Here is a 24,465-nt window from a genome sequence, read left to right as displayed (position 1 = left end):
TTTAAGCTCAACCAAGAACCAGTTCCAGGTGAGCTTCGCCTCACCTCGTGTTCATAGTGGATCACCAGCTGGTACTCGATGGATAACGGGAGGTTGTCCACTGTGAATCTAAGCCCCGCCCCCTCTAACACGGGGATGAATCCCTCGCCTGTCCAAGTCACCAGCTGGTCTGGCGACTTCCGACCGGGAACGATCTGTAGAGCACGACCTGGATCCAGAGGAACGATGTTCTGCAACGGGGTGGATACCAAAAGAGCCAAAAATAAGGACACAGGATTCGATTGGCTGGAAAGTACGACAGTAGTCTCACTGGAAAAAATGCCCCTCCAAAAATAAGTAAGAAAAACAACAAATACAAGACTTTTTGTTTGAAATAAGCAAAATAAATCTTCCAATGGAACTAGTTAAAATCGGCTTGTCAAGATTTCTTGAAATAAGATGTGATATTTGGGACTTTTGAGATAAAAATTATCTTGAAATTAGTTTAAAAACCTCTTCAAATGTCAAAAAAAGCTTGTTTCATGTGAAATCCGACTCAAAACAATTTGTTTTCAAGACTTTTTCACTTAACAAGATATTCCAGATGTATCGTCTTCAAACAAGTCCCTATATCTGGCTGAAATAGAACTTGTTAGGCAATTGTGTCTGATATTAAGTGTAATGAGATATTTTGACTAGAAATCAGACAAATATAATTGGTAAGACTTTGATGTTTTTCCAGTGCTCTCATTGTTGAAAGTGAAACTGGAAATGAATCCCACCTGTCCCTGTCTCCTCTGGCGGGGGAGTCCACGAGTCCTCCGAACCAAAACCACTTGTCCATTGGAAACCTTAAAGTCAAAGCCCTGCTGTCTGAAGTAATGCTCACATGGAGGCAAAGCTACCGGATCTACCTGTAAACACAAAGAAAGGGAGTGTTCAGAAAAGGGAAATGGGAAAAAACAGGCTCGTTGGAGGCTTTCAGAGGAGAAATGGGAGGAAATATGTAGGTGTGACGCTCATGAAATGTGAGAACACATTTTATGTAATTTTGTTTGTTTTAGTTTGAAAATATTATTCCTGTGAAAGAAATATGTTAATATGTGCCAAAATGGTAAATTATTACATCTTGGTAAGAGCGCAATTAAAGAGCTTTTCAGTGTCACCAGTAGGGGGCTGTGTGGGCAGTTGCTTCTCCGCGACTCTTGTTTACTTCCTTATTCTACCGAGCGAAGCTGCATTGAACAGAAGCAAATGGTCGCCTGTCTCATTCTTTCTCCTGTTTTACAGGTTGGTGGTGTATTAAAACTTATATAACTACCCACATTTGTGTTATACATGTAAGTAGTGATGGCAAAACGAGGCTTTCTGAAGCATTGAATCATTTTGAACCATTGTGTCATAAAGTGCTTCACTACCCGAAGCTTCATTCAATTCCCTTGGGTGACATCTACTGGCAGTAGCGATTGTTGCACCATACGAAGCCCTGCGAATGTGATGCATATAACAACACTATAATGCACTTATGTGTGTATGTGTGTTGTACATATGGGTTTGTAGTACCTCATTAAAGATTGATTAATTTACCCATGAAATAAGAATTTGCCCTCTCCGGGTCAGGAATGAGATCCTTCCCCAAGTGGAGGAGTTCAGGTATCTCGGGGTCTTGTTCACGAGTGAGGGACGAATGGAGCAGGAGATTGACAGACGGATCGGTGCGGCGTCTGCAGTGATGCGGGCTCTGCACCGGCCCGTCGTGGTGAAGAAGGAGCTGAGCCAGAAGGCCAAGCTCTCGATTTACCGGTCAATCTATGTTCCTACCCTCACCTATGGTCACAGGCTGTGGGTAGTGATCGAAAGAACGAGTTCCTACCCTCACCTATGGTCACGAGCTGTGGGTAGGGACCGAAAGAACGAGATCCTACCCTCACCTATGGTCACGAGCTGTGGGTAGTGATCGAAAGAACGAGATCCTACCCTCACCTATGGTCACGAGCTGTGGGTAGTGACCGAAAGAACGAGTTCCTACCCTCACCTATGGTCACGAGCTGTGGGTAGTGACCGAAAGAACGAGTTCCTACCCTCACCTATGGTCACGAGCTGTGGGTAGGGACCGAAAGAACGAGTTCCTACCCTCACCTATGGTCAGGAGCTGTGGATAGGGACCGAAAGAACGAGATCCTACCCTCACCTATGGTCACGAGCTGTGGGTAGTGACCGAAAGAACGAGTTCCTACCCTCACCTATGGTCACGAGCTGTGGGTAGGGACCGAAAGAACGAGTTCCTACCCTCACCTATGGTCACGAGCTGTGGGTAGGGACCGAAAGAACGAGATCCTACCCTCACCTATGGTCACGAGCTGTGGGTAGGGACCGAAAGAACGAGATCCTACCCTCACCTATGGGCACGAGCTGTGGGTAGTGACCGAAAGAACGAGATCCTACCCTCACCTATGGTCACGAGCTGTGGGTAGGGACCGAAAGAACGAGATCCTACCCTCACCTATGGCCACGAGCTGTGGGTAGGGACCGAAAGAACGAGCTCCTACCCTCACCTTTGGCCACGAGCTGTGGGTAGGGACCGAAAGAACGAGATCCTACCCTCACCTATGGTCACGAGCTGTGGGTAGGGACCGAAAGAACGAGATCTTACCCTCACCCTTGGCCACGAGCTGTGGGTAGGGACCGAAAGAACGAGATCCTACCCTCACCTTTGGCCACGAGCTGTGGGTAGGGACCGAAAGAACGAGATCCTACCCTCACCTATGGTCACGACCTGTGGGTAGGGACCGAAAGAACGAGTTCCTACCCTCACCTATGGTCACGAGCTGTGGGTAGGGACCGAAAGAACGAGTTCCTACCCTCACCTATGGCCACGAGCTGTGGGTAGGGACCGAAAGAACGAGATCCTACCCTCACCTTTGGCCACGAGCTGTGGGTAGGGACCGAAAGAACGAGATCCTACCCTCACCTTTGGCCACGAGCTGTGGGTAGGGACCGAAAGAACGAGATCCTACCCTCACCTATGGCCACGAGCTGTGGGTAGGGACCGAAAGAACGAGTTCCTACCCTCACCTATGGTCACGAGCTGTGGATAGGGACCGAAAGAACGAGCTCCTACCCTCACCTATGGTCACGAGCTGTGGGTAGTGACCGAAAGAACGAGATCCTACCCTCACCTATGGTCACGAGCTGTGGGTAGTGACCGAAAGAACGAGATCCTACCCTCACCTATGGTCACGAGCTGTGGGTAGGGACCGAAAGAACGAGTTCCTACCCTCACCTATGGTCACGAGCTGTGGGTAGGGACCGAAAGAACGAGATCCTACCCTCACCTATGGTCACGAGCTGTGGGTAGGGACCGAAAGAACGACATCCTACCCTCACCTATGGGCACGAGCTGTGGGTAGTGACCGAAAGAACGAGATCCTACCCTCACCTATGGTCACGAGCTGTGGGTAGGGACCAAAAGAACGAGATCCTACCCTCACCTATGGCCACGAGCTGTGGGTAGGGACCGAAAGAACGAGATCCTACCCTCACCTTTGGCCAGGAGCTGTGGGTAGGGACCGAAAGAACGAGATCCTACCCTCACCTATGGTCACGAGCTGTGGGTAGGGACCGAAAGAACGAGATCCTACCCTCACCTTTGGCCACGAGCTGTGGGTAGGGACCGAAAGAACGAGATCCTACCCTCACCTTTGGCCACGAGCTGTGGGTAGGGACCGAAAGAACGAGATCCTACCCTCACCTTTGGCCACGAGCTGTGGGTAGGGACCGAAAGAACGAGATCCTACCCTCACCTTTGGCCACGAGTTGTGGGTAGGGACCAAAAGAACGAGATCCTACCCTCACCTATGGTCACGAGCTGTGGGTAGGGACCGAAAGAACGAGTTCCTACCCTCACCTATGGTCACGAGCTGTGGGTAGGGACCGAAAGAACGAGTTCCTACCCTCACCTTTGGCCACGAGCTGTGGGTAGGGACCGAAAGAACGAGATCCTACCCTCACCTATGGTCACGAGCTGTGGGTAGGGACCGAAAGAACGAGATCTTACCCTCACCCTTGGCCACGAGCTGTGGGTAGGGACCGAAAGAACGAGATCCTACCCTCACCTTTGGCCACGAGCTGTGGGTAGGGACCGAAAGAACGAGATCCTACCCTCACCTATGGTCACGACCTGTGGGTAGGGACCGAAAGAACGAGTTCCTACCCTCACCTATGGTCACGAGCTGTGGGTAGGGACCGAAAGAACGAGTTCCTACCCTCACCTATGGCCACGAGCTGTGGGTAGGGACCGAAAGAACGAGATCCTACCCTCACCTTTGGCCACGAGCTGTGGGTAGGGACCGAAAGAACGAGATCCTACCCTCACCTTTGGCCACGAGCTGTGGGTAGGGACCGAAAGAACGAGATCCTACCCTCACCTATGGCCACGAGCTGTGGGTAGGGACCGAAAGAACGAGTTCCTACCCTCACCTATGGTCACGAGCTGTGGATAGGGACCGAAAGAACGAGCTCCTACCCTCACCTATGGTCACGAGCTGTGGGTAGTGACCGAAAGAACGAGATCCTACCCTCACCTATGGTCACGAGCTGTGGGTAGTGACCGAAAGAACGAGATCCTACCCTCACCTATGGTCACGAGCTGTGGGTAGGGACCGAAAGAACGAGTTCCTACCCTCACCTATGGTCACGAGCTGTGGGTAGGGACCGAAAGAACGAGATCCTACCCTCACCTATGGTCACGAGCTGTGGGTAGGGACCGAAAGAACGACATCCTACCCTCACCTATGGGCACGAGCTGTGGGTAGTGACCGAAAGAACGAGATCCTACCCTCACCTATGGTCACGAGCTGTGGGTAGGGACCAAAAGAACGAGATCCTACCCTCACCTTTGGCCAGGAGCTGTGGGTAGGGACCGAAAGAACGAGATCCTACCCTCACCTATGGTCACGAGCTGTGGGTAGGGACCGAAAGAACGAGATCCTACCCTCACCTTTGGCCACGAGCTGTGGGTAGGGACCGAAAGAACGAGATCCTACCCTCACCTTTGGCCACGAGCTGTGGGTAGGGACCGAAAGAACGAGATCCTACCCTCAACTTTGGCCACGAGCTGTGGGTAGGGACCGAAAGAACGAGATCCTACCCTCACCTTTGGCCACGAGTTGTGGGTAGGGACCAAAAGAACGAGTTCCTACCCTCACCTATGGTCACGAGCTGTGGGTAGGGACCGAAAGAACGAGTTCCTACCCTCACCTTTGGCCACGAGCTGTGGGTAGGGACCGAAAGAACGAGATCCTACCCTCACCTTTGGCCACGAGCTGCGGGTAGGGACCGAAAGAACGAGATCCTACCCTCACCTATGGCCACGAGCTGTGGGTAGGGACCGAAAGAACGAGTTCCTACCCTCACCTATGGTCACGAGCTGTTGATAGGGACCGAAAGAACGAGCTCCTACCCTCACCTATGGTCACGAGCTGTGGGGAGAGACCAAAAGAACGAGTTCCTACCCTCACCTATGGTCACGAACTCTGGGTAGTGACCGAAAGAACGAGATCCTACCCTCACCTTTGGCCACGAGCTGTGGGTAGGGACCGAAAGAACGAGATCCTACCCTCACCTATGGCCACGAGCTGTGGGTAGGGACCGAAAGAACGAGTTCCTACCCTCACCTATGGTCACGAGCTGTGGATAGGGACCGAAAGAACGAGCTCCTACCCTCACCTATGGTCACGAGCTGTGGGTAGTGACCGAAAGAACGAGTTCCTACCCTCACCTATGGTCACGAGCTGTGGGTAGTGACCGAAAGAACGAGATCCTACCCTCACCTATGGTCACGAGCTGTGGGTAGGGACCGAAAGAACGAGTTCCTACCCTCACCTATGGTCACGAGTTGTGGGTAGGGACCGAAAGAACGAGATCCTACCCTCACCTATGGTCACGAGCTGTGGGTAGGGACCGAAAGAACGACATCCTACCCTCACCTATGGGCACGAGCTGTGGGTAGTGACCGAAAGAACGAGATCCTACCCTCACCTATGGCCACGAGCTGTGGGTAGGGACCGAAAGAACGAGATCCTACCCTCACCTTTGGCCACGAGCTGTGGGTAGGGACCGAAAGAACGAGATCCTACCCTCACCTATGGTCACGAGCTGTGGGTAGGGACCGAAAGAACGAGATACTACCCTCACCTTTGGCCACGAGCTGTGGGTAGGGACCGAAAGAACGAGATCCTACCCTCACCTTTGGCCACGAGCTGTGGGTAGGGACCGAAAGAACGAGATCCTACCCTCACCTTTGGCCACGAGCTGTGGGTAGGGACCGAAAGAACGAGATCCTACCCTCACCTTTGGCCACGAGTTGTGGGTAGGGACCAAAAGAACGAGATCCTACCCTCACCTATGGTCACGAGCTGTGGGGAGAGACCAAAAGAACGAGTTCCTACCCTCACCTATGGTCACGAACTGTGGGTAGTGACCGAAAGAACGAGATCCTACCCTCACCTATGGTCACGAGCTGTGGGTAGGGACCAAAAGAACGAGATCCTACCCTCACCTATGGCCACGAGCTGTGGGTAGGGACCGAAAGAACGAGATCCTACCCTCACCTTTGGCCAGGAGCTGTGGGTAGGGACCGAAAGAACGAGATCCTACCCTCACCTATGGTCACGAGCTGTGGGTAGGGACCGAAAGAACGAGATCCTACCCTCACCTTTGGCCACGAGCTGTGGGTAGGGACCGAAAGAACGAGATCCTACCCTCACCTTTGGCCACGAGCTGTGGGTAGGGACCGAAAGAACGAGATCCTACCCTCACCTTTGGCCACGAGCTGTGGGTAGGGACCGAAAGAACGAGATCCTACCCTCACCTTTGGCCACGAGTTGTGGGTAGGGACCGAAAGAACGAGTTCCTACCCTCACCTATGGTCACGAGCTGTGGGTAGGGACCGAAAGAACGAGTTCCTACCCTCACCTTTGGCCACGAGCTGTGGGTAGGGACCGAAAGAACGAGATCCTACCCTCACCTTTGGCCACGAGCTGCGGGTAGGGACCGAAAGAACGAGATCCTACCCTCACCTATGGCCACGAGCTGTGGGTAGGGACCGAAAGAACGAGTTCCTACCCTCACCTATGGTCACGAGCTGTTGATAGGGACCGAAAGAACGAGCTCCTACCCTCACCTATGGTCACGAGCTGTGGGGAGAGACCAAAAGAACGAGTTCCTACCCTCACCTATGGTCACGAACTGTGGGTAGTGACCGAAAGAACGAGATCCTACCCTCACCTTTGGCCACGAGCTGTGGGTAGGGACCGAAAGAACGAGATCCTACCCTCACCTATGGCCACGAGCTGTGGGTAGGGACCGAAAGAACGAGTTCCTACCCTCACCTATGGTCACGAGCTGTGGATAGGGACCGAAAGAACGAGATCCTACCCTCACCTATGGTCACGAGCTGTGGGTAGTGACCGAAAGAACGAGTTCCTACCCTCACCTATGGTCACGAGCTGTGGGTAGTGACCGAAAGAACGAGATCCTACCCTCACCTATGGTCACGAGCTGTGGGTAGGGACCGAAAGAACGAGTTCCTACCCTCACCTATGGTCACGAGTTGTGGGTAGGGACCGAAAGAACGAGATCCTACCCTCACCTATGGTCACGAGCTGTGGGTAGGGACCGAAAGAACGACATCCTACCCTCACCTATGGGCACGAGCTGTGGGTAGTGACCGAAAGAACGAGATCCTACCCTCACCTATGGCCACGAGCTGTGGGTAGGGACCGAAAGAACGAGATCCTACCCTCACCTTTGGCCACGAGCTGTGGGTAGGGACCGAAAGAACGAGATCCTACCCTCACCTATGGTCACGAGCTGTGGGTAGGGACCGAAAGAACGAGATACTACCCTCACCTTTGGCCACGAGCTGTGGGTAGGGACCGAAAGAACGAGATCCTACCCTCACCTTTGGCCACGAGCTGTGGGTAGGGACCGAAAGAACGAGATCCTACCCTCACCTTTGGCCACGAGCTGTGGGTAGGGACCGAAAGAACGAGATCCTACCCTCACCTTTGGCCACGAGTTGTGGGTAGGGACCAAAAGAACGAGATCCTACCCTCACCTATGGTCACGAGCTGTGGGGAGAGACCAAAAGAACGAGTTCCTACCCTCACCTATGGTCACGAACTGTGGGTAGTGACCGAAAGAACGAGATCCTACCCTCACCTTTGGCCACGAGCTGTGGGTAGGGACCGAAAGAACGAGATCCTACCCTCACCTATGGCCACGAGCTGTGGGTAGGGACCGAAAGAACGAGTTCCTACCCTCACCTATGGTCACGAGCTGTGGATAGGGACCGAAAGAACGAGCTCCTACCCTCACCTATGGTCACGAGCTGTGGGTAGTGACCGAAAGAACGAGTTCCTACCCTCACCTATGGTCACGAGCTGTGGGTAGTGACCGAAAGAACGAGATCCTACCCTCACCTATGGTCACGAGCTGTGGGTAGGGACCGAAAGAACGAGTTCCTACCCTCACCTATGGTCACGAGTTGTGGGTAGGGACCGAAAGAACGAGATCCTACCCTCACCTATGGTCACGAGCTGTGGGTAGGGACCGAAAGAACGACATCCTACCCTCACCTATGGGCACGAGCTGTGGGTAGTGACCGAAAGAACGAGATCCTACCCTCACCTATGGCCACGAGCTGTGGGTAGGGACCGAAAGAACGAGATCCTACCCTCACCTTTGGCCACGAGCTGTGGGTAGGGACCGAAAGAACGAGATCCTACCCTCACCTATGGTCACGAGCTGTGGGTAGGGACCGAAAGAACGAGATACTACCCTCACCTTTGGCCACGAGCTGTGGGTAGGGACCGAAAGAACGAGATCCTACCCTCACCTTTGGCCACGAGCTGTGGGTAGGGACCGAAAGAACGAGATCCTACCCTCACCTTTGGCCACGAGCTGTGGGTAGGGACCGAAAGAACGAGATCCTACCCTCACCTTTGGCCACGAGTTGTGGGTAGGGACCAAAAGAACGAGATCCTACCCTCACCTATGGTCACGAGCTGTGGGTAGGGACCGAAAGAACGAGTTCCTACCCTCACCTATGGTCACGAGCTGTGGGTAGGGACCGAAAGAACGAGTTCCTACCCTCACCTATGGTCACGAGCTGTGGGTAGGGACCGAAAGAACGAGTTCCTACCCTCACCTATGGCCACGAGCTGTGGGTAGGGACCGAAAGAACGAGTTCCTACCCTCACCTATGGCCACGAGCTGTGGGTAGGGACCGAAAGAACGAGATCCTACCCTCACCTTTGGCCACGAGCTGTGGGTAGGGACCGAAAGAACGAGATCCTACCCTCACCTTTGGCCACGAGCTGTGGGTAGGGACCGAAAGAACGAGATCCTACCCTCACCTATGGCCACGAGCTGTGGGTAGGGACCGAAAGAACGAGTTCCTACCCTCACCTATGGTCACGAGCTGTGGATAGGGACCGAAAGAACGAGTTCCTACCCTCACCTATGGTCACGAGCTGTGGATAGGGACCGAAAGAACGAGCTCCTACCCTCACCTATTGTCACGAGCTGTGGGTAGTGACCGAAAGAACGAGCTCCTACCCTCACCTATGGTCACGAGCTGTGGGTAGTGACCGAAAGAACGAGCTCCTACCCTCACCTATGGTCACGAGCTGTGGGTAGTGACCGAAAGAACGAGATCCTACCCTCACCTATGGTCACGAGCTGTGGGTAGGGACCGAAAGAACGACATCCTACCCTCACCTATGGGCACGAGCTGTGGGTAGTGACCGAAAGAACGAGATCCTACCCTCACCTATGGTCACGAGCTGTGGGTAGGGACCAAAAGAACGAGATCCTACCCTCACCTATGGCCACGAGCTGTGGGTAGGGACCGAAAGAACGAGATCCTACCCTCACCTTTGGCCAGGAGCTGTGGGTAGGGACCGAAAGAACGAGATCCTACCCTCACCTATGGTCACGAGCTGTGGGTAGGGACCGAAAGAACGAGATCCTACCCTCACCTTTGGCCACGAGCTGTGGGTAGGGACCGAAAGAACGAGATCCTACCCTCACCTTTGGCCACGAGCTGTGGGTAGGGACCGAAAGAACGAGATCCTACCCTCACCTTTGGCCACGAGCTGTGGGTAGGGACCGAAAGAACGAGATCCTACCCTCACCTTTGGCCACGAGTTGTGGGTAGGGACCAAAAGAACGAGATCCTACCCTCACCTATGGTCACGAGCTGTGGGTAGGGACCGAAAGAACGAGTTCCTACCCTCACCTATGGTCACGAGCTGTGGGTAGGGACCGAAAGAACGAGTTCCTACCCTCACCTTTGGCCACGAGCTGTGGGTAGGGACCGAAAGAACGAGATCCTACCCTCACCTATGGTCACGAGCTGTGGGTAGGGACCGAAAGAACGAGATCTTACCCTCACCCTTGGCCACGAGCTGTGGGTAGGGACCGAAAGAACGAGATCTTACCCTCACCCTTGGCCACGAGCTGTGGGTAGGGACCGAAAGAACGAGATCCTACCCTCACCTATGGTCACGACCTGTGGGTAGGGACCGAAAGAACGAGTTCCTACCCTCACCTATGGTCACGAGCTGTGGGTAGGGACCGAAAGAACGAGTTCCTACCCTCACCTATGGCCACGAGCTGTGGGTAGGGACCGAAAGAACGAGATCCTACCCTCACCTTTGGCCACGAGCTGTGGGTAGGGACCGAAAGAACGAGATCCTACCCTCACCTTTGGCCACGAGCTGTGGGTAGGGACCGAAAGAACGAGATCCTACCCTCACCTATGGCCACGAGCTGTGGGTAGGGACCGAAAGAACGAGTTCCTACCCTCACCTATGGTCACGAGCTGTGGATAGGGACCGAAAGAACGAGCTCCTACCCTCACCTATGGTCACGAGCTGTGGGTAGTGACCGAAAGAACGAGATCCTACCCTCACCTATGGTCACGAGCTGTGGGTAGTGACCGAAAGAACGAGATCCTACCCTCACCTATGGTCACGAGCTGTGGGTAGGGACCGAAAGAACGAGTTCCTACCCTCACCTATGGTCACGAGCTGTGGGTAGGGACCGAAAAAACGAGATCCTACCCTCACCTATGGTCACGAGCTGTGGGTAGGGACCGAAAGAACGACATCCTACCCTCACCTATGGGCACGAGCTGTGGGTAGTGACCGAAAGAACGAGATCCTACCCTCACCTATGGTCACGAGCTGTGGGTAGGGACCAAAAGAACGAGATCCTACCCTCACCTATGGCCACGAGCTGTGGGTAGGGACCGAAAGAACGAGATCCTACCCTCACCTTTGGCCAGGAGCTGTGGGTAGGGACCGAAAGAACGAGATCCTACCCTCACCTATGGTCACGAGCTGTGGGTAGGGACCGAAAGAACGAGATCCTACCCTCACCTTTGGCCACGAGCTGTGGGTAGGGACCGAAAGAACGAGATCCTACCCTCACCTTTGGCCACGAGCTGTGGGTAGGGACCGAAAGAACGAGATCCTACCCTCACCTTTGGCCACGAGCTGTGGGTAGGGACCGAAAGAACGAGATCCTACCCTCACCTTTGGCCACGAGTTGTGGGTAGGGACCAAAAGAACGAGTTCCTACCCTCACCTATGGTCACGAGCTGTGGGTAGGGACCGAAAGAACGAGTTCCTACCCTCACCTTTGGCCACGAGCTGTGGGTAGGGACCGAAAGAACGAGATCCTACCCTCACCTTTGGCCACGAGCTGCGGGTAGGGACCGAAAGAACGAGATCCTACCCTCACCTATGGCCACGAGCTGTGGGTAGGGACCGAAAGAACGAGTTCCTACCCTCACCTATGGTCACGAGCTGTTGATAGGGACCGAAAGAACGAGCTCCTACCCTCACCTATGGTCACGAGCTGTGGGGAGAGACCAAAAGAACGAGTTCCTACCCTCACCTATGGTCACGAACTGTGGGTAGTGACCGAAAGAACGAGATCCTACCCTCACCTTTGGCCACGAGCTGTGGGTAGGGACCGAAAGAACGAGATCCTACCCTCACCTATGGCCACGAGCTGTGGGTAGGGACCGAAAGAACGAGTTCCTACCCTCACCTATGGTCACGAGCTGTGGATAGGGACCGAAAGAACGAGCTCCTACCCTCACCTATGGTCACGAGCTGTGGGTAGTGACCGAAAGAACGAGTTCCTACCCTCACCTATGGTCACGAGCTGTGGGTAGTGACCGAAAGAACGAGATCCTACCCTCACCTATGGTCACGAGCTGTGGGTAGGGACCGAAAGAACGAGTTCCTACCCTCACCTATGGTCACGAGTTGTGGGTAGGGACCGAAAGAACGAGATCCTACCCTCACCTATGGTCACGAGCTGTGGGTAGGGACCGAAAGAACGACATCCTACCCTCACCTATGGGCACGAGCTGTGGGTAGTGACCGAAAGAACCAGATCCTACCCTCACCTATGGCCACGAGCTGTGGGTAGGGACCGAAAGAACGAGATCCTACCCTCACCTTTGGCCACGAGCTGTGGGTAGGGACCGAAAGAACGAGATCCTACCCTCACCTATGGTCACGAGCTGTGGGTAGGGACCGAAAGAACGAGATACTACCCTCACCTTTGGCCACGAGCTGTGGGTAGGGACCGAAAGAACGAGATCCTACCCTCACCTTTGGCCACGAGCTGTGGGTAGGGACCGAAAGAACGAGATCCTACCCTCACCTTTGGCCACGAGCTGTGGGTAGGGACCGAAAGAACGAGATCCTACCCTCACCTTTGGCCACGAGTTGTGGGTAGGGACCAAAAGAACGAGATCCTACCCTCACCTATGGTCACGAGCTGTGGGGAGAGACCAAAAGAACGAGTTCCTACCCTCACCTATGGTCACGAACTGTGGGTAGTGACCGAAAGAACGAGATCCTACCCTCACCTATGGTCACGAGCTGTGGGTAGGGACCAAAAGAACGAGATCCTACCCTCACCTATGGCCACGAGCTGTGGGTAGGGACCGAAAGAACGAGATCCTACCCTCACCTTTGGCCAGGAGCTGTGGGTAGGGACCGAAAGAACGAGATCCTACCCTCACCTATGGTCACGAGCTGTGGGTAGGGACCGAAAGAACGAGATCCTACCCTCACCTTTGGCCACGAGCTGTGGGTAGGGACCGAAAGAACGAGATCCTACCCTCACCTTTGGCCACGAGCTGTGGGTAGGGACCGAAAGAACGAGATCCTACCCTCACCTTTGGCCACGAGCTGTGGGTAGGGACCGAAAGAACGAGATCCTACCCTCACCTTTGGCCACGAGTTGTGGGTAGGGACCAAAAGAACGAGTTCCTACCCTCACCTATGGTCACGAGCTGTGGGTAGGGACCGAAAGAACGAGTTCCTACCCTCACCTTTGGCCACGAGCTGTGGGTAGGGACCGAAAGAACGAGATCCTACCCTCACCTTTGGCCACGAGCTGCGGGTAGGGACCGAAAGAACGAGATCCTACCCTCACCTATGGCCACGAGCTGTGGGTAGGGACCGAAAGAACGAGTTCCTACCCTCACCTATGGTCACGAGCTGTTGATAGGGACCGAAAGAACGAGCTCCTACCCTCACCTATGGTCACGAGCTGTGGGGAGAGACCAAAAGAACGAGTTCCTACCCTCACCTATGGTCACGAACTGTGGGTAGTGACCGAAAGAACGAGATCCTACCCTCACCTTTGGCCACGAGCTGTGGGTAGGGACCGAAAGAACGAGATCCTACCCTCACCTATGGCCACGAGCTGTGGGTAGGGACCGAAAGAACGAGTTCCTACCCTCACCTATGGTCACGAGCTGTGGATAGGGACCGAAAGAACGAGCTCCTACCCTCACCTATGGTCACGAGCTGTGGGTAGTGACCGAAAGAACGAGTTCCTACCCTCACCTATGGTCACGAGCTGTGGGTAGTGACCGAAAGAACGAGATCCTACCCTCACCTATGGTCACGAGCTGTGGGTAGGGACCGAAAGAACGAGTTCCTACCCTCACCTATGGTCACGAGTTGTGGGTAGGGACCGAAAGAACGAGATCCTACCCTCACCTATGGTCACGAGCTGTGGGTAGGGACCGAAAGAACGACATCCTACCCTCACCTATGGGCACGAGCTGTGGGTAGTGACCGAAAGAACGAGATCCTACCCTCACCTATGGCCACGAGCTGTGGGTAGGGACCGAAAGAACGAGATCCTACCCTCACCTTTGGCCACGAGCTGTGGGTAGGGACCGAAAGAACGAGATCCTACCCTCACCTATGGTCACGAGCTGTGGGTAGGGACCGAAAGAACGAGATACTACCCTCACCTTTGGCCACGAGCTGTGGGTAGGGACCGAAAGAACGAGATCCTACCCTCACCTTTGGCCACGAGCTGTGGGTAGGGACCGAAAGAACGAGATCCTACCCTCACCTTTGGCCACGAGCTGTGGGTAGGGACCGAAAGAACGAGATCCTACCCTCACCTTTGGCCACGAGTTGTGGGTAGGGACCAAAAGAACGAGATCCTACCCTCACCTATGGTCACGAGCTGTGGGGAGAGACCAAAAGAACGAGTTCCTACCCTCACCTATGGTCACGAACTGTGGGTAGTGACCGAAAGAACGAGATCCTACCCTCACCTTTGGCCACGAGCTGTGGGTAGGGACCGAAAGAACGAGATCCTACCCTCACCTATGGCCACGAGCTGTGGGTAGGGACCGAAAGAACGAGTTCCTACCCTCACCTATGGTCACGAGCTGTGGATAGGGACCGAAAGAACGAGCTCCTACCCTCACCTATGGTCACGAGCTGTGGGTAGGGACCGAAAGAACGAGATCCTACCCTCACCTTTGGCCACGAGCTGTGGGTAGGGACCGAAAGAACGAGATCCTACCCTCACCTTTGGCCACGAGCTGTGGGTAGGGACCGAAAGAACGAGATCCTACCCTCACCTTTGGCCACGAGCTGTGGGTAGGGACCGAAAGAACGAGATCCTACCCTCACCTTTGGCCACGAGTTGTGGGTAGGGACCAAAAGAACGAGTTCCTACCCTCACCTATGGTCACGAGCTGTGGGTAGGGACCGAAAGAACGAGTTCCTACCCTCACCTTTGGCCACGAGCTGTGGGTAGGGACCGAAAGAACGAGATCCTACCCTCACCTTTGGCCACGAGCTGCGGGTAGGGACCGAAAGAACGAGATCCTACCCTCACCTATGGCCACGAGCTGTGGGTAGGGACCGAAAGAACGAGTTCCTACCCTCACCTATGGTCACGAGCTGTTGATAGGGACCGAAAGAACGAGCTCCTACCCTCACCTATGGTCACGAGCTGTGGGGAGAGACCAAAAGAACGAGTTCCTACCCTCACCTATGGTCACGAACTGTGGGTAGTGACCGAAAGAACGAGATCCTACCCTCACCTTTGGCCACGAGCTGTGGGTAGGGACCGAAAGAACGAGATCCTACCCTCACCTATGGCCACGAGCTGTGGGTAGGGACCGAAAGAACGAGTTCCTACCCTCACCTATGGTCACGAGCTGTGGATAGGGACCGAAAGAACGAGCTCCTACCCTCACCTATGGTCACGAGCTGTGGGTAGTGACCGAAAGAACGAGTTCCTACCCTCACCTATGGTCACGAGCTGTGGGTAGTGACCGAAAGAACGAGATCCTACCCTCACCTATGGTCACGAGCTGTGGGTAGGGACCGAAAGAACGAGTTCCTACCCTCACCTATGGTCACGAGTTGTGGGTAGGGACCGAAAGAACGAGATCCTACCCTCACCTATGGTCACGAGCTGTGGGTAGGGACCGAAAGAACGACATCCTACCCTCACCTATGGGCACGAGCTGTGGGTAGTGACCGAAAGAACGAGATCCTACCCTCACCTATGGCCACGAGCTGTGGGTAGGGACCGAAAGAACGAGATCCTACCCTCACCTTTGGCCACGAGCTGTGGGTAGGGACCGAAAGAACGAGATCCTACCCTCACCTATGGTCACGAGCTGTGGGTAGGGACCGAAAGAACGAGATACTACCCTCACCTTTGGCCACGAGCTGTGGGTAGGGACCGAAAGAACGAGATCCTACCCTCACCTTTGGCCACGAGCTGTGGGTAGGGACCGAAAGAACGAGATCCTACCCTCACCTTTGGCCACGAGCTGTGGGTAGGGACCGAAAGAACGAGATCCTACCCTCACCTTTGGCCACGAGTTGTGGGTAGGGACCAAAAGAACGAGATCCTAACCTCACCTATGGTCACGAGCTGTGGGGAGAGACCAAAAGAACGAGTTCCTACCCTCACCTATGGTCACGAACTGTGGGTAGTGACCGAAAGAACGAGATCCTACCCTCACCTTTGGCCACGAGCTGTGGGTAGGGACCGAAAGAACGAGATCCTACCCTCACCTATGGCCACGAGCTGTGGGTAGGGACCGAAAGAACGAGTTCCTACCCTCACCTATGGTCACGAGCTGTGGATAGGGACCGAAAGAACGAGCTCCTACCCTCACCTATGGTCACGAGCTGTGGGTAGTGACCGAAAGAACGAGTTCCTACCCTCACCTATGGTCACGAGCTGTGGGTAGTGACCGAAAGAACGAGATCCTACCCTCACCTATGGTCACGAGCTGTGGGTAGGGACCGAAAGAACGAGTTCCTACCCTCACCTATGGTCACGAGTTGTGGGTAGGGACCGAAAGAACGAGATCCTACCCTCACCTATGGTCACGAGCTGTGGGTAGGGACCGAAAGAACGACATCCTACCCTCACCTATGGGCACGAGCTGTGGGTAGTGACCGAAAGAACGAGATCCTACCCTCACCTATGGCCACGAGCTGTGGGTAGGGACCGAAAGAACGAGATCCTACCCTCACCTTTGGCCACGAGCTGTGGGTAGGGACCGAAAGAACGAGATCCTACCCTCACCTATGGTCACGAGCTGTGGGTAGGGACCGAAAGAACGAGATACTACCCTCACCTTTGGCCACGAGCTGTGGGTAGGGACCGAAAGAACGAGATCCTACCCTCACCTTTGGCCACGAGCTGTGGGTAGGGACCGAAAGAACGAGATCCTACCCTCACCTTTGGCCACGAGCTGTGGGTAGGGACCGAAAGAACGAGATCCTACCCTCACCTTTGGCCACGAGTTGTGGGTAGGGACCAAAAGAACGAGATCCTACCCTCACCTATGGTCACGAGCTGTGGGTAGGGACCGAAAGAACGAGTTCCTACCCTCACCTATGGTCACGAGCTGTGGGTAGGGACCGAAAGAACGAGTTCCTACCCTCACCTATGGTCACGAGCTGTGGGTAGGGACCGAAAGAACGAGTTCCTACCCTCACCTATGGCCACGAGCTGTGGGTAGGGACCGAAAGAACGAGTTCCTACCCTCACCTATGGCCACGAGCTGTGGGTAGGGACCGAAAGAACGAGATCCTACCCTCACCTTTGGCCACGAGCTGTGGGTAGGGACCGAAAGAACGAGATCCTACCCTCACCTTTGGCCACGAGCTGTGGGTAGGGACCGAAAGAACGAGATCCTACCCTCACCTATGGCCACGAGCTGTGGGTAGGGACCGAAAGAACGAGTTCCTACCCTCACCTATGGTCACGAGCTGTGGATAGGGACCGAAAGAACGAGTTCCTACCCTCACCTATGGTCACGAGCTGTGGATAGGGACCGAAAGAACGAGCTCCTACCCTCACCTATTGTCACGAGCTGTGGGTAGTGACCGAAAGAACGAGCTCCTACCCTCACCTATGGTCACGAGCTGTGGGTAGTGACCGAAAGAACGAGCTCCTACCCTCACCTATGGTCACGAGCTGTGGGTAGTGACCGAAAGAACGAGATCCTACCCTCACCTATGGTCACGAGCTGTGGGTAGGGACCGAAAGAACGAGTTCCTACCCTCACCTATGGTCACGAGCTGTGGGTAGGGACCGAAAGAACGAGATCCTACCCTCACCTATGGTCACGAGCTGTGGGTAGGGACCGAAAGAACGAGATCCTACCCTCACCTATGGGCACGAGCTGTGGGTAGGGACCGAAAGAACGAGATCCTACCCTCACCATTGGCCACGAGCTGTGGGTAGGGACCGAAAGAACGAGATCCTACCCTCACCTATGGCCACGAGCTGTGGATATTGACTGAAAGAACGAGATCCTACCCTCACCTTTGGCCACGAGCTGTGGGTAGGGACCGAAAGAACGAGATCCTACCCTCACCTATGGTCACGAGCTGTGGGTAGGGACCGAAAGAACGAGTTCCTACCCTCACCTATGGTCACGAGTTGTGGGTAGGGACCGAAAGAACGAGATCCTACCCTCACCTATGGTCACGAGCTGTGGGTAGGGACCGAAAGAACGACATCCTACCCTCACCTATGGGCACGAGCTGTGGGTAGTGACCGAAAGAACGAGATCCTACCCTCACCTATGGCCACGAGCTGTGGGTAGGGACCGAAAGAACGAGATCCTACCCTCACCTTTGGCCACGAGCTGTGGGTAGGGACCGAAAGAACGAGATCCTACCCTCACCTATGGTCACGAGCTGTGGGTAGGGACCGAAAGAACGAGATACTACCCTCACCTTTGGCCACGAGCTGTGGGTAGGGACCGAAAGAACGAGATCCTACCCTCACCTTTGGCCACGAGCTGTGGGTAGGGACCGAAAGAACGAGATCCTACCCTCACCTTTGGCCACGAGCTGTGGGTAGGGACCGAAAGAACGAGATCCTACCCTCACCTTTGGCCACGAGTTGTGGGTAGGGACCAAAAGAACGAGATCCTACCCTCACCTATGGTCACGAGCTGTGGGTAGGGACCGAAAGAACGAGTTCCTACCCTCACCTATGGTCACGAGCTGTGGGTAGGGACCGAAAGAACGAGTTCCTACCCTCACCTATGGTCACGAGCTGTGGGTAGTGACCGAAAGAACGAGATCCTACCCTCACCTATGGTCACGAGCTGTGGGTAGGGACCGAAAGAACGAGTTCCTACCCTCACCTATGGTCACGAGCTGTGGGTAGGGACCGAAAGAACGAGATCCTACCCTCACCTATGGTCACGAGCTGTGGGTAGGCACCGAAAGAACGAGATCCTACCCTCACCTATGGGCACGAGCTGTGGGTAGGGACCGAAAGAACGAGATCCTACCCTCACCATTGGCCACGAGCTGTGGGTAGGGACCGAAAGAACGAGATCCTACCCTCACCTATGGCCACGAGCTGTGGGTATTGACTGAAAGAACGAGATCCTACCCTCACCTTTGGCCACGAGCTGTGGGTAGGGACCGAAAGAACGAGATCCTACCCTCACCTTTGGCCACTAGCTGTGGGTAGGGACCGAAAGAACGAGATCCTACCCTCACCTTTGGCCACGAGCTGTGGGTAGGGACCGAAAGAACGAGATCCTACCCTCACCTTTGGCCACGAGCTGTGGGTAGGGACTGAAAGAACGAGATCCTACTCTCACCTTTGGCCACGAGCTGTGGTTAGGGACCGAAAGAACGAGATCCTACCCTCACCTATGGTCACGAGCTGTGGGTAGGAACCTAAAGAACGAGATCCTACCCTCACCTATGGCCACGAGCTGTGGGTAGTGACTGAAAGAACGAGTTCCTACCCTCACCTATGGTCACGACCTGTGGGTAGGGACCGAAAGAACGAGATCCTACCCTCACCTATGGTCACGAGCTGTGGGTAGGGACCGAAAGAACGAGATCCTACCCTCACCTATGGTCACGAGCTGTGGGTAGGGACCGAAAGAACGAGATCCTACTCTCACCTTTGGCCACGAGCTGTGGTTAGGGACCGAAAGAACGAGATCCTACCCTCACCTATGGTCACGAGCTGTGGGTAGGAACCTAAAGAACGAGATCCTACCCTCACCTATGGTCACGAACTGTGGATAGGGACCGAAAGAACGAGTTCCTACCCTCACCTATGGTCACGAGCTGTGGATAGGGACCGAAAGAACGAGCTCCTACCCTCACCTATTGTCACGAGCTGTGGGTAGTGACCGAAAGAACGAGCTCCTACCCTCACCTATGGTCACGAGCTGTGGGTAGTGACCGAAAGAACGAGTTCCTACCCTCACCTATGGTCACGAGCTGTGGGTAGTGACCGAAAGAACGAGATCCTACCCTCACCTATGGGCACGAGCTGTGGGTAGGGACCGAAAGAACGAGATCCTACCCTCACCTATGGCCACGAGCTGTGGGTATTGACTGAAAGAACGAGATCCTACCCTCACCTTTGGCCACGAGCTGTGGGTAGGGACCGAAAGAACGAGATCCTACCCTCACCTTTGGCCACTAGCTGTGGGTAGGGACCGAAAGAACGAGATCCTACCCTCACCTTTGGCCACGAGCTGTGGGTAGGGACCGAAAGAACGAGATCCTACCCTCACCTTTGGCCACGAGCTGTGGGTAGGGACCGAAAGAACGAGATCCTACTCTCACCTTTGGCCACGAGCTGTGGTTAGGGACCGAAAGAACGAGATCCTACCCTCACCTATGGTCACGAGCTGTGGGTAGGAACCTAAAGAACGAGATCCTACCCTCACCTATGGCCACGAGCTGTGGGTAGTGACTGAAAGAACGAGTTCCTACCCTCACCTATGGTCACGACCTGTGGGTAGGGACCGAAAGAACGAGATCCTACCCTCACCTATGGTCACGAGCTGTGGGTAGGGACCGAAAGAACGAGATCCTACCCTCACCTATGGTCACGAGCTGTGGGTAGGGACCGAAAGAACGAGATCCTACCCTCACCTATGGGCACGAGCTGTGGGTAGGGACCGAAAGAACGAGATCCTACCCTCACCTATGGTCACGAGCTGTGGGTAGGGACCGAAAGAACGAGATCCTACCCTCACCTTTGGCCACGAGCTGTGGGTAGGGACCGAAAGAACGAGATCCTACCCTCACCTATGGTCACGAGCTGTGGGTAGGGACCGAAAGAACGAGATCCTACCCTCACCTTTGGCAACGAGCTGTGGGTAGGGACCGAAAGAACGAGATCCTACCCTCACCTTTGGCCACGAGCTGTGGGTAGGGACCGAAAGAACGAGATCCTACCCTCACCTTTGGCCACTAGCTGTGGGTAGGGACCGAAAGAACAAGATCCTACCCTCACCTTTGGCCACGAGCTGTGGGTAGGGACCGAAAGAACGAGATCCTACCCTCACCTTTGGCCACGAGCTGTGGGTAGGGACCGAAAGAACGAGATCCTACTCTCACCTTTGGCCACGAGCTGTGGTTAGGGACCGAAAGAACGAGATCCTACCCTCACCTATGGTCACGAGCTGTGGGTAGGAACCTAAAGAACGAGATCCTACCCTCACCTATGGCCACGAGCTGTGGGTAGTGACTGAAAGAACGAGTTCCTACCCTCACCTATGGTCACGACCTGTGGGTAGGGACCGAAAGAACGAGATCCTACCCTCACCTATGGTCACGAGCTGTGGGTAGGGACCGAAAGAACGAGATCCTACCCTCACCTATGGTCACGAGCTGTGGGTAGGGACCGAAAGAACGAGATCCTACCCTCACCTATGGTCACGAGCTGTGGGTAGGGAATCGAAAGAACGAGTTCCTACCCTCACCTATGGTCACGACATGTGGGTAGGGACCGAAAGAACGAGATCCTACCCTCACCTATGGTCACGAGCTGTGGGTAGGGACCGAAAGAACGAGATCCTACCCTCACCTTTGGCCACTAGCTGTGGGTAGGGACCGAAAGAACGAGATCCTACCCTCACCTTTGGCCACGAGCTGTGGGTAGGGACCGAAAGAACGAGATCCTACCCTCACCTTTGGCCACGAGCTGTGGGTAGGGACCGAAAGAACGAGATCCTACTCTCACCTTTGGCCACGAGCTGTGGTTAGGGACCGAAAGAACGAGATCCTACCCTCACCTATGGTCACGAGCTGTGGGTAGGAACCTAAAGAACGAGATCCTACCCTCACCTATGGCCACGAGCTGTGGGTAGTGACTGAAAGAACGAGTTCCTACCCTCACCTATGGTCACGACCTGTGGGTAGGGACCGAAAGAACGAGATCCTACCCTCACCTATGGTCACGAGCTGTGGGTAGGGACCGAAAGAACGAGATCCTACCCTCACCTATGGTCACGAGCTGTGGGTAGGGACCGAAAGAACGAGTTCCTACCCTCACCTATGGTCACGACATGTGGGTAGGGACCGAAAGAACGAGATCCTACCCTCACCTATGGTCACGAGCTGTGGGTAGGGACCGAAAGAACGAGATCCTACCCTCACCTTTGGCCACGAGCTGTGGGTAGGGACCGAAAGAACGAGATCCTACCCTCACCTTTGGCCACGAGCTGTGGGTAGGAACCTAAAGAACGAGATCCTACCCTCACCTATGGCCACGAGCTGTGGGTATTGACTGAAAGAACGAGTTCCTACCCTCACCTATGGTCACGACCTGTGGGTAGGGACCGAAAGAACGAGATCCTACCCTCACCTATGGTCACGAGCTGTGGGTAGGGACCGAAAGAACGAGATCCTACCCTCACCTTTGGCCACGAGCTGTGGGTAGGGACCGAAATAACGAGATCCTACCCTCACCTATGGCCACGAGCTGTGGGTAGGGACCGAAAGAATGAGATTGCGAATACAAGTTTTTAATAATTTAAAAACAATGTGAAAATGTTTGGTTTGTCATTCATATTTTCTTTGGGAGTGTGCTTGGTGTAATAAGGAGGGTGCTTGTGTTACTTAAGGTGTTTTTATTCAAGAAAAGTAGTTTTTGCACAGTAGAAGGGCTCAACCGGTTTCTTGTTTTTTTTTGAGTCAATTTCTCCAGTTTTGGAAAATCCTCTGTCACAGGGAACAAAGGAGGCTGGTGTGACAAGGAACTGTTTGGGTCGAAATATTCCCACACTTTAGAACGCTTCCTTGATGGTTGCTCCATGAGAGAGTAATCCAAAACTCTGAATATCAAAAAACGTGAGCTGTTCGTAACGTATAATACGTGTAGAACGGGAACATGAACCGGGGCTTCAGCCATCTTGAATACACTGAATCGCGGAAAATGTTCAAAGCTCCGCCCATCAACTTATAACAGTCAGCTGACTCGGTCTGAATGAAGCAGTGAAGTGGTTCAAACGTCATCAGTGACGTCACATGAAGCGAGCTCCGGCCCACTGCTTCACTATAACTACCCTGTCCAGTTTGAAGCGTGCTTCGGAGCTTCGGTGTTGGAGGTAACATCACTACATCTAAATATGATGTTAGATCGATTTCCTAAAGGTACTTACAATGTTTTGATAGTTTTCTAAAACACTGTTCTCTGTGTGACTCAAAATGGCGCCGTGGTAAACTTCATTTTCTGTTGTGACCAAACCAGGTCGTAGTTTCTGGCTTCAGCACATTTAATTTTGGGTTCAAAATTATTCTTTTGAGTACAGTATTTTATTACAGGTGTAAATTAATTGAAAGTTACGGTTACAGAGAAATATATACGTTTTGTTAATATTGTAAGCAGTTAAAATTGTTAAAGCTTGCAAGTCTTCAGCTCAGGCATTTATCTTGAACCAACAGTCATTAAGAGCAATATGCTAGTTTCATTTTATTTGCACTACGAGTGAGGTTAAGATAGGAGAACATTAAGATTAAGAGATTAAGATCCACTTTATTGTCATGCATACATGTATACACACGAAATTTGTCCTCTGCTTTTAACCCGTCCAGGTTGGCACCTGTTGACACACACATGCACAGGGTCACACACTTAGAGACAGATGCCAACCTGGAGTGGTGGGCACCCATGAAGCGCCCGGGGAGCACGGTGCCTTGCTCAAGGGCACCTCAGCCGTGACAAGGAGGTGGACTGACACCCCTCCAGCTATCTGTTCCACCAATCTTTTTGAGTGGCGAGAGTGGGAATCGAACCGCCAACCTTCCGGTTATTGGACGACCGACTCTAACCACTGAGCACGGCCGCCCCTACAACATGTTTATATTTCATGGTATCATTTTCAGGAGTTGTGAACAAAATGGTAACTCAGTTAATTGACTGAATAAGAACGTATTAATGCAGTAGTCCACTGAACTCAGGATTATTCTTTATGAAGAATTGGAAAATGTGTGTTTTATTTAGAAACAAGAGGTTTATGCTGTAACTAGCCTATTTGTATTTTGGTTTTGTTTCTGATATTATGGATGTTGTACTGTTAAATGACATTTGAATACGGAAAAATAAAATACATAAAAGAGAAAAGGAAAGAGATATTTTGCAAATTGATTAATAAATTCTACCAAGCGAAGCTGCACTGAACAGAAGCAAACGGTCGCCTGTCTCATTCTTTCTCCTGTTTTACAGGAACCTTATCTGTGTACAGGTATCCTGTCTGGGACCTGATACATAGGCAACAGTGGAAAATAACTTGTTCCCTCACGTGGAGAGAGTTTGGCTGGAAGAATA

The 24,465-nt window shown here is 53.7% G+C and overlaps 1 protein-coding gene across 1 annotated transcript in view; it reads right to left on the bottom strand.

The window, feature by feature from the left end:
- Positions 1-24,465, bottom strand: part of lamb4 (laminin, beta 4) — a 94,993-nt gene that overhangs the window by 53,078 nt on the left and 17,450 nt on the right. The window contains exons 14-15 of the mRNA XM_075471235.1: positions 762-893; positions 45-230 (exon numbers count right to left, since the gene is read on the bottom strand). Coding sequence (XP_075327350.1) covers positions 45-230; positions 762-893 — 318 coding nt within the window. The remainder of the gene's footprint in view (positions 1-44; positions 231-761; positions 894-24,465) is intronic.

Source organism: Odontesthes bonariensis, chromosome 7 (genome assembly GCF_027942865.1).
Source record: "Odontesthes bonariensis isolate fOdoBon6 chromosome 7, fOdoBon6.hap1, whole genome shotgun sequence".
NCBI classification, from domain to species: Eukaryota; Metazoa; Chordata; class Actinopteri; order Atheriniformes; family Atherinopsidae; genus Odontesthes; species Odontesthes bonariensis.
This window is presented reverse-complemented; position numbering and strand designations above follow the sequence as displayed.